The following is an 11,377-nucleotide window of genomic DNA, read 5'->3' as shown; positions in this document are numbered from 1 at the left end:
TTTGGGATAGGGGAGAGAGAGAGAAAAGTACCACTCTATTCACCACAGAGAGAATTCGACGTGGCGTTTCTTTGGTATTGTTTCAGCTGTGTGCGACCACTAGAGCCACAACTGTGTTCTTGATTTGGGTCCCAATCAACAAATGCCATTTCAGCTTTAGAAAAATTTTTATCTAAAATGATGAGATTCTCGTTTTTTTATCAAAGTTTTTTTTTTATTACAAAATAAGAGATAACGAGAGAAATAGTATAATTGGTAAATTGATTAATAAATTATAATTTATTTTTTAAATAATAAATTATAATCTAATTTGATCTTTTAAATTTTAAGTATTATTAAAAATTTAAAAATACTCTTAAATCTCATTTTTTATCTTACTCATCCCTTTTAAATATTATTTTTAAAAAATAGTAAATTATAACATATTTTTTTAAAATAGGTAGATTATAGTTAAGTCCACTATGGTCAGGATTGGCAACTGAATCTGACGACTGAAGACCGTTTTTTGGCAATCTGTGATCGTTTTTTAAAGACTGATGACCGTTTTTCGGTGGCTTTTTTTCGACTACCGTTTAACACTATATTTACTATTTAATACTATGTTTAACCGAAAAGCTGACCACCAACTCCGACGATTGTTTAACGTTGTATTTATAGATAAATATCGTATGTACCAATAAATATTATATTTACTAGAAAATATTATATTTACTCGTAAATATCATATTTACTCGAAAATCTAGCCATCGACTTCTGTGACCATTTAACACTGTATTTATCAGTAAATATCATATTTATCTGAAAATTCAGGCACTGATTCTAGCTACTGTTTAACATTGTATTTACTAGTAAATATCATATTTACCAATAAATACCGTATTTACGAGTAAATATCATAATTATCCAAAAATTCGACCACCAACTCCAGTGACCGTTTAACACTGTATTTACTAATAAATACCGTATTTACTAATAAATATCAAATTTATCTAAAAATCTCACCACTAACTCTAGTGACCATTAAACACTGTATTTATCAGTAAATACCATATTTATCGATAAATATAACAAATTTCAAATTTTAACTACTAAAGTATTTACATTTGAATATAGTATTTATCATATTCAAAATTATAATTACTAACGGCGTCAAAATCTCTAGCCAACTTGTTCGTGACAGATATCCACCGCGCCAGAAAGGTTCTACCTCGAGGAGATCTCGCCTATCGAGATCCATGCGCTTTAGATTGGGATCGCGAATGTACCTCATCGGATCTTGTTTCAGAAAGAGAGAGAGAGAATGAACCTCGCCGGAATCACAAAGGAACCTCGTCGGAATCGCAAAGCGGCCGTCGTCAGGTCATCACTGGATCTGATTTGAGAGAGAGAGAGAGAGAGAGAGAGAGAATAGAGAGAATCTGTAGAGAGAGACGGGAGAGAGAGAGAATCTGAAAAGAAAGAGAGAGAAAATGGGAAAGATACAATACAGAGTGTTTAGTATGACAATTCGTGTCATGATTCGAATCATTGTTCATGATTCGTTATAGTATTTTTTCTTATAAAAAATATGCATATCCGTACCTTCATGTGCAGTTCGAAGAATATCTCACGCTTCTTTAGCGGAATCACATGTGGAAATCAATTTGAATTGATTAACATCCACATCATTGAAAATGGCATTCAATGCTTTTGAATTACTGTTTGTTAACTTGTCCTCATCGTTAGACCATTCCTCTTCTGGCTTAGGGACGGTATTGCCTTTTATCATCTTTAGTTGTTAGATGAGTCCATCCGGTTAAGACAGATCGCCATGCCTTCTCATCAATAGCTTTAATGAAAGCTTTCATGCGAGCCTTCCAATAGGGGTAATTGACACCTTCCAGAAACGGTGGTTTGTTTACAAATCCTCCTTCTCTCATGACATACATTCCTACAAAAATCAACTAGTTCACCAGGACCTCACCGAAATACACGTCAGTGACCCGCTCTGATACCAATTGTTGGTACCAGTTTTAGTCTTTTAATACTTTATAAGACAATATAAATAATGTAGAAACGTAAAATAAAAGAACACGAGAGAAATGGTATCGCGGTTCGGTAACAACCTACTCCGCGGGGCCACGCCCAGATGATGAACAATCCACTAAGAACTCTTTTACAATTCAATTGGACTTAATCTACCCGAGACTCCCTCTCTAAGAAGACGCATATGAACTTGTAATTTCTCAATGGACTTGAACAACGAAATCCCCTCAACTTTTTAATAACGAGATCCCTTCGACTTTTTAATATTGGAATCCCTCCAACTAAGCTTTTTCTTCTGAAAAATACTCAAATCATCTCTTTTGAATACAAGTGTTCACCTCTCTCACAACCTAGCAAAACTAATCAAAAGGTGTACAATAAACCGAGACTCTTTGAATAAATAAGCATAAAGTTAACTGCTTGACGATCTCTTCAAAATAATTCGCTGAATCAAATCTGTTGCAGATCCTTGTTGCAACAATAACTGCAATATAGCTGTCATGGTCGACTTTTTCCAAACCAGTCCATATCAATCTCCTTTCTGCTGAAACCTTCCCAAAACTGTTATATGAACCTGGACACGTTCTTAGAAAACAAAAGAAGTTCATACAGCTACGAAATCTCCATCAAATATCAATCAAATCAACTTACCATCTTTGGATCAAAAGTTGACTTTCAAAAATAGAAACTAAAATAAGTTTCCAGATCTTTCAGAAAACTTCCATAAAGATCTTGCCAGCTGCACATCTAATCTCAAACTCAATTAATCAGCCAATTATTTTCAAAATAATGTCAATCACAAAACAAATAGAATCAATACAAATTTCGGGAAACAAATCCCAACAATCAATACAAAATTCAAAAAATAAATCCCAACACATCATTCTCGTGTCCTTTTTACTCTGAAAAGGGCTGTGAAGAATATAGGGGTTGTTCGGCAGTTGAGTTTTTGAGTCAAAAACTCAAAAAAGTAACTCGAATTACAACTTTATTTAAGTTCATGTTCTTTTAAGTTTGAACTCGAGTTTGAGACTAAAACTCGAGTTCAAGTTTCTCCTTCAACTCGAGTTCAGAAACTCGAACTCAAATTAATAAACAGTATTTGTTCTATTCTTAAAAATGTTATAACTTTTTCGTTTTAATTTTGATTGCGATGGTTTTTTTTTCTATGCGTTGACAACGAAAAAACGAATAAAACCCCACCCATATACCCTATTAAAATTTTTCATCAGCATTGAGTTTTTATTAAAATGCTATCTAAATACAAATTTAAGTTTTGACTCACTCAAACACAAACTCAAAAAGATTCTTATATCAAATGTACACAGCTAAACACAAACTCAAATTAGAACTTTAACTTAAGTTATAACTCAAACTCAACTTAAGATCTACACTCAAGTCACCTAACTAAAAAATGACAAAAGAGCAAGCTCATAATTTCTTTCCTCACAACTTGGCCAAATGCCAATTCTCTTTGTTTGAAACAGAAAAAGAGTGGATTTTGCGGTTCCTACTTCTGATGTTCTTAAAGTCGTTTGTGTGTTTTCTGATGACAGCCTTCATGTACTTTTGTTGTCTTCAATGTGATGTCGTTTTTTTTCTATTGTCGTTTTTTCTATTTTGTGGCTTTTAAATTTTATTGTCCACCCCCAACCTCCCTCTTTTTTTTTTTTTTTTTTCAGATCATCAATTTCCCTTTTATGGTGTTGCCATTCTCCACATGATGTTTTATCAGGCGTTCATTTTGGTTTTTTTTTTTTTTTTTTTAAATCATTCCCGTTTCTGATATTGCTGTCGTTTTTAACGTGGCACACATTGTCACATGTTAAAAAAGAAGAGGAAAAAAAAAAAGAAATCAAATTTTTCTTCCCTTCAATAAAGCTGCAAAAATCAATGTAATTTGAGCAGTGTATTTATGCAAAAGCAAGTCCTTCCTCGCGACAAATTGAGCAACATTCTACGTGGGAAAATCCCCACATTTTTTTTTTGTTCACCAAAGCATTCTACGTTGGAAAAACCGAACTAGAAATAAATAAATCTTTTGTTTAAAAAAAAAAAAAAAGTCTCATTGAAGTCCCAAACAAACAAATTGACCAAAACATTAATACTATAATTCTTGCGGCGCATATGCTTCCCTAATTGTCGTTTTCTGGGTCTACTGCTACTTGGGTTCCTCGTTGTGTCGTCTCAGGTTTCTGTCCAATTGGTGGTTGTCCATTCTTCTTGATTGAAGCAGTTTTGATGAGATGATTGTAGCTTCCCTTCTCCATGAATAACTGGGCAAAGTGGTGTTTGCAGTAAAGAATTCCTTCCAAAGCGGCGTAGGATGAGGGTGTTAGGAAACAACCCCCATGAGAACACCTAAAACATGACTTGTGGTAGAATTCTCCCTCCACAGTAACCTTAAAACAAGAAAATAAAAAATAAAAATAGAAATGTTGCTCCCAATTTTTTCTCATTTGTCTCTCTGGAAAAATCATAATAAGGACTCGTTTAGTTCGCTGATTCGAATTTTTAATTCTAATTGAGATGTGATTTTATATGAGAGTTTTTTACTATAACAAAAAAGTTAGATATAATTGTTTCTGAGAGCTTTTTACTGTAATAAAACTCAAATTATAAACTTAAATTGATGAAATTAATGGGGTCTAAATTTCTCATCATATCATAGGTCATATGATTAATATAGGGATCACATTTTTGTTCTTATTATGAACAAAAATTATCATTACCAGCGATGGTGATCACTTTTATTTAAATAACGGATCCAATTTATAAGTTTTACGCAGAGGATTCACATTTTATTAGTTGTGATGTTCATTTTATTAGGTGATAAAATAATATTTTTTATATAATAAAAAATGAGGGTTCTGTAAGCCTCCAACTCCGTGAGAAAAAGGGGTAGGCCCAACCCCAATTTATATGAACATCTTTAATTTTTGACCAACTTATTTACTCATTGCTTACATAATATTTGTATTTAACTATATAGTCTAATTTTATATTTAAAAAAAAAAAAAAAAAAAAAAACTCTATAGTCTAACACAAACGTTGTTGTGGCATGATTTATCATATGGATGATATCATAGGGGAGATTACGAACCTTCTCTAGTGGATATACTGTTTTGGTGCAAACTGCACATTTGTCCTGGGTTCCAGAGAATAAGGAGGATAGCTTGCTTGGGGCCCTCGTCTGAAAAATAGAAAAAAAAGGAATTTCACATTTAAATATGAAATTCACATTTAATATATAGACCAAATAACACATATAGTCCAAGTCTTGAATACAAGAAATGTATATGTAACTTACCAGCTGATCATTTTGTGGCTTTCCAGCTGATTATCCATGATAGAGAAACATTTAATTAGCAAAATATTGCAAAAAAAATGAAGGAAAAATAAAATACTTTGTGGTGTCACAAGAAAATTCAGTAGTGTTTATGAGCAAAGTCAAACGGGTATTTACATTGGAATTTCTTGGTGAAACTTCCGGTCTCCTTGAAAAGTTGCTCAAAGTGAGGTTTGCAGTACAAGACTCCATCCATGGAGGAGTAGCTGCTTATCTGCATAAAAGATATTCTTATAATTGATCCATTTCTTTTTAATATTCCAATGTCGTTTATATATATATATATATATATATATATATATATATACTCGAATATGAGGATTTGAACTCTACACCTCACGATAAAGTCAAGTATAAAATTACTGTTAAATTATATATCTGTAATTATAGTTTTATACTTACTATGTTTATGAATCAAAAGATTTATTTCGGTAGTATGAGTCATGAAAATAAAAGATGTGCGCATGTATTTGCAATATATATATATATATATTTATAAGTATATATATACCACAAGAAGGCCATTGCAATGACTGCATTTGAAGCATGTCTTGTGATAAACAACACCATCGGCTGATAACGCATCAATGAAATGGACAGTCTTATCACAAGCCTTGCATTTCTGTTGGGTCCCACTGAACGACATTTTTCTTTCCTGTCCTGCAAAAGATAAGAAAAAATAACTTTGTAGAAAAAATGAACGTTCAGTGAGAAACCTCAAAGGAGTTTCTACTCTCTTATCTCCAAAATTGAGATATATGATTATGAACGAACACTATAAATTAATAAGTTGGTGCCAACCCTTAATTACCATTTCACTTGTAAGTTGTAAAGACCAAAGGTTTGATTAGAGGTCCAAAATGAAATGGATCAATGAGCGGTGAAAGGTATTTTTGATGACACGTGGTGGGATTTTCCCTAATTTTTGGGACTTACACACAAATTTATAGCATTGATTGATATCTGAACGGACTAATTTGGAGTTTACAAATGGGAGAACGACATTAATCCACGAAATAGTATTACCATATATATAGCCAGATAAGATGCATAAAAAAAAATAAATTTGGCATATTATTATTCAGTTTGATACAAGGAAATACAAAACAAAAGTACCATTTAGGAAACAATTCCAAAACATCGCCCTAGTAATATCCCATTTTTTCTTTCTTTATTCCAGTATACTTGGTAGTTGGTATTAAAGAAATCGAATTTTCAGCTCACTTGGTAGGGAACGATGAAGGATCAAATCTATCCTCTTAGAGTCAAGCACCACGTCACCCTATCCCATGTGTGATAGTCCCGTTCGTTTTGCTCGTTCGAATTGATAACTTGAGTTAAAAAGTGCATTCATACGAGAGAAAATATTATAACGAAAAAAAATTTAAATTTTTATGAGAAAAAACACTGTAATATAAACTTAAGTTATAATTTAAACTAGCGAAACAAACAGAAATATTAACCCTTTTAAGATTCAAATTGCTTTTTTTTAAATAAAAAAAAAAACCTAGATGAAGGATTTGTACTCAATATTTCAAGAAGATAGAGTCGGGTGCATGCTTTATATCACTTGAAAATACCTAATAGAAAAATGAGTATATATGTATATATCTTTAACTACAATCAGGTTGAAACTTAGGATAAGATGCGAGGCGAAAATAATAACATCTTCATCATTGTTTTTTTTTTTCTTCTTGAGAAGACATATCATTTCATTTCACGAATTTAAATTTAGAATTTAAATTTTATTACAATAAAAAATTCTTAAAAACAATCACATCTAACTGTTTTACTATAGTAAAAAACTTTCATATAAAATCACATTTTAACTCAAATTAACAAACTAAATAGCTCATATTCTTAACTTTTACCTCGGTTCGTTTGCATTTTCACTTATCATATCATATCGATATGTTATTTCAATAAAGCAACACAAAATTAAACTGAGGTCGTACTAACAAATAAAACTAGTATAGTTATACACAAAAACAAAATCATATCATAGGACATTAAAGAACGTCTAGGAATTCAACACCAAATTTCTGCAAACAAAAACAAAATAAAATTCAAATGCAAACTAAACATAGAAACTTATTTCCATTTTTTTTCTAATTCCTTGATAAAGCTTTTAGCTACCGAAGCATCGGAGCAATTTCTTCGGTTTGAACCCAGAAGCGCGGAATTTGGCAGCAGTCTCCTCCACCTTAAGGCATTCTTCTCTTTTGTTTGCTTCAACAAATGCCCTTTTTTCTTCAGCTAGCTTGTGAACTTCAGCCACTTTGTTTTTCATTTTCTCTGTATATTCTGCTCTCTTCTTTTCCAACTTTTCCTGCCATAATTGAGAAACATATGTAATCAAGTTCAAACGCAAAAATTCTTTTATCATATTTCTTATTCCCAGTAACGTTTTTGGGCCATATTCCTGAAAAAAAAAGTGTAATTTGACTGATAAACGCTTTTTAAAGGCTGAAAATACCCCTCTATCAAAAAAGTTTCCAGCTGCATGTAGATTTTTTTTTTTTTTTTTTTTGATGTTTTCACCTTTATTTAGTGAAAGAAGAAGCGTCTCAACCACATAGTTGTCTGTTCTCTAAAATATATCAAATATGGTCTCACTTAATATAATTCTTCTGGCATCTCTAAAACTTAAAAAGTTTTATAGCTAATACCAAGAATAAAGTATAATGGCATTTCATGTTAAGAGTTTCCTGTTACTCTCTAGGTCATACAAATAATAAGTGGATATCTTTTATTATTATTATGGGACTTTTTGGGTTTTTCTTCCTTTTAAAAACACCGGTGTTTCATGTTTTCTGCAATCGTTAGATCTATATTAAAATTTATCTGTTTTGCATATTTTTTTAATTTAGTGTGATTTTAATCATATATAACGGTTGAAAAAGTAAGAAACACCGAAAGAGAACACTAAAAAAATTCTCTAGTATCATCATCATTATAATTAACTTTTCATAACTATCAACTTTTCATGGACAGAAATAGCATAATTCCAACAAATTATCACCGCAAGTTTGCAATGGCATCCTAAAACTGTCTACTTAAGAAAATTCAAGAGAGATTTTTACCTCGATTGCCCGGAGTTCCGCCTCCACAGCAGCTCTCTTGCTGTTCTCCCATGCTCCAACAGCGGAAAACTTCTTATATGCCCTGTTCAACAATACAAAATAGCCTATAACTCTCATGATTTTAAGATGATAAAACCCGAAGACAGGTAGGTCGTTGCAAAAGTTATTCTTAAGCCGAATCTCGTAAAATTCTCGCGAATTTTAGTTTCATAAATCACTAAGGAGACGTTTGGTACGTCTCATAAATCATTATGGTAAAGAATGGTAGCGAATATAGATGGCTCTTACTTGTTCTCAGATTTTGTCTTCTCACTTTCTTCCCACGCTTTGATCAAGGCGAGCCTTTTCTCGGTTTCAACTTGGGCAAGCACAGCATCTAAAAAGGAAAAAAGGAAAAAAGAAAAAAATTGCAGAAACTTGTTTGTCTACGTGTTCAAATGATACATATGAAAAGGAAATTTGTATTTATGTGATTCATGTAAAATATTGGTCTCGTTCATTTCACCGATTCGAGTTTTCAGTTTTAAATTTCTACAGTAAAAAATTCTCAGAAAATGTCACATCTAATTTTTTTTACTACAGTAAAAAACTCTAAAAAAATATCACATCTCAGCTCAAATTAAAAACTCATGAGCATTGATTTTAGATACTTACCCCTGTCAACCTCTTGATTTTTCTCAACAACCGGATCTGCAATTTCTGTGGTAAGATTAAGAATCAGAGTGTCGAGTTAATTAATTGCAGATTGAATGTAACATTAATTATTGAATGCTTTATGTAGCAGAAGTTCAATGGCATTCATTTGAAGTAATAGCATTGTTTTCAACGCCATAACAAACATGAAAACAAATTTTTCTAAAAAAAAAGTATAATGTATCAAAAAACAAAAGAATTATTGTGTTAATATTAATGCGTCCTTAATAGAATTAAGTCAGCATTTTGATGTTTCATGGAAATGAGAGTTGAGACCCCACCTTTTTTTCCCCCCCTTTTTCATCACAGATGTCTTTTTCTTTACCAAATAGTTCTTTTCATTTGACGTTTAATTCATAGATTTAAACTATATAATTAAAATTATTTTTAATTTATGTGTATTTTTTATAAAAAAAAATACTGTAATGAACCATAAATATAATTCGAATGAGAGAAGAGCGAATCTACGAAACGGACTCTTACTCGGGCTAATGGTCTCCACTCATGACTATGAGTCTGCACCTTTTATGTTGTATTATACTATTATCGCATAATGTTTTTTCTTTTTTTTAAAAAAAAAAGAAAATATTCTCAGGTCCCATGAAAATAAGTACAATGATAACATTCCAGCGAAAAAAGTACAATGATAATTATAACAATAATAATAAAAAAAAAGGGAAAGAAAGGACACGTTTTAAAATATTTTATTTTCGATATAAAAATAAAAATAGACTGTTTTGAGAATTCTTTTAGATGGTTAATTTTTAAAAAAATTGTTTTGAGTATAATAAATAATAAAATAATTATAATTATTAATTAATATATTATAATATTATTAATAAGCATTAAAAATTTTAATTTTTTTAATTCTTTCATAAAAATTATTCCCACTATAAATACTGTTTATATACCGTTTTTATTTTCATGCTTAAAAAAAACGAAATATTTTTAAAAACAAATAAAAATCAATTTCCATCGGAACAGCAAACTCATTCTACTTCAACACATGAACATTTTTTTAAAATTCTTTTCCTGGGTTTTTCACTAATAACAATTCAAACGCCCAAAGAAAACTAGTCAAATTTATAGTCAATTATTTTCCTAACCTTGAAGAACTGAACAGGCCAAATAAATCTACCTATTATTGTACTGCAAAAGGAAAAAAGAAGGAAAAAGAGAAGGAAAAAACTTCACTTTGGCAAAAGAACATGAAAACCAAACACACACAATACATATATACATATATATAGAGAGAACATGAAAACCAAACACTCACAATACATATATACATATATATATATATATAGAGAGAGAGAGAGAGAGGAGAGAGTATAGTACTTTGAACAGCCTTCTCTTGAGGAACTGGGCTCAAACTCTTCTTCTCCTCAGCAACATCCTTCTTCTCTTCTTCTTTTCCTTCTTTTTCTTGGTCCTTCTTTTCTTCCTTCTCTTCTTCTTTCTTCTCTACAGCCTTATGGTCCTGATCATCATGATCTGTTGCCTGTAACGGTGGAGTTGCAGGCACAGGATCCGGAGTTTCAGTTTCAGTAGCTTTCTTCGGTTCCTCCTCACCCATAACGTAATCCTTAAGCTTCGCCACAGTTGTAGACGCACAAACAGAAACTACTAATTTGGCTTACAAACACTTTCTCTACGAGAAAAAACAAAACCAAACAACAAAAAAAAAAAAACACAAAATTTTTCACCAAATTTAACCACCCAACTCAGAGTTCGGACAAAAGTTATAGTGGAGATGTGATGATTACAAGAAAATAAAAAGAATTTTTAAAAAAAAATATATATTAACAGAGAGAGAAATGTGTACGCTGGAAATAGCTGGTTGTGGTGTTGGTAAGGCAAATAAAATAAAATAAAGGAGAGGAGAGGAGGTTTTTTGGTTGTGACAAAAAGGCAACAAAAGATATATTGCCATGTATGAATATTATATAATATATTTAATATGATATATGGGCCTTCTTAATTTAGGCGTTCCCCATAAAGCTAAAGTCATTCTTTGACCTCGAAAGGATAATTAATTAAATATGATTAGACAAACAAATTAGAAATAAAAAGGGTTCGCTTTGCTTAAAGAGTGCTCCTAATTAGGTTTTTTTATTTTTTCTTGTTTGTGCTGGCCCAATCATCGCCTGCTGCGTGGCACTTCTTGGATGGTGCCAGCTCAGCAAGGACTAGAGCATTCCCCTCTGAATTGTTGTCCTTTGGTGTC

General features: G+C 31.6%; 2 protein-coding genes across 2 annotated transcripts; both read right to left on the bottom strand.

Annotated features, from left to right (window-relative positions):
- Window positions 1-3,900: 3,900 nt before the first annotated feature.
- LOC21407059 (LIM domain-containing protein WLIM2b) lies at window positions 3,901-6,102 on the bottom strand. Its single transcript, XM_024175752.1, has 5 exons — window positions 5,886-6,102; window positions 5,492-5,588; window positions 5,336-5,361; window positions 5,129-5,218; window positions 3,901-4,427 (listed from the first exon to the last, which is right to left on the bottom strand). Exons 1-5 carry the CDS (start codon window positions 6,018-6,020, stop codon window positions 4,161-4,163), a joined length of 615 nt encoding a protein of 204 aa, XP_024031520.1. The 5' UTR covers window positions 6,021-6,102; the 3' UTR covers window positions 3,901-4,160.
- Window positions 6,103-7,325: 1,223 nt separating this feature from the next.
- On the bottom strand, window positions 7,326-11,085 carry LOC112094533 (remorin-like). The gene is made up of 5 exons (XM_024175639.1): window positions 10,489-11,085; window positions 9,112-9,156; window positions 8,746-8,833; window positions 8,458-8,539; window positions 7,326-7,703 (listed from the first exon to the last, which is right to left on the bottom strand). Exons 1-5 carry the CDS (start codon window positions 10,724-10,726, stop codon window positions 7,503-7,505), a joined length of 654 nt encoding a protein of 217 aa, XP_024031407.1. The 5' UTR covers window positions 10,727-11,085; the 3' UTR covers window positions 7,326-7,502.
- Window positions 11,086-11,377: the final 292 nt, after the last annotated feature.

The sequence above is a fragment of the Morus notabilis genome, unplaced genomic scaffold, assembly GCF_000414095.1.
Source record: "Morus notabilis unplaced genomic scaffold, ASM41409v2 Scaffold297, whole genome shotgun sequence".
In the NCBI taxonomy this organism is placed as follows: domain Eukaryota; kingdom Viridiplantae; phylum Streptophyta; class Magnoliopsida; order Rosales; family Moraceae; genus Morus; species Morus notabilis.
This window is presented reverse-complemented; position numbering and strand designations above follow the sequence as displayed.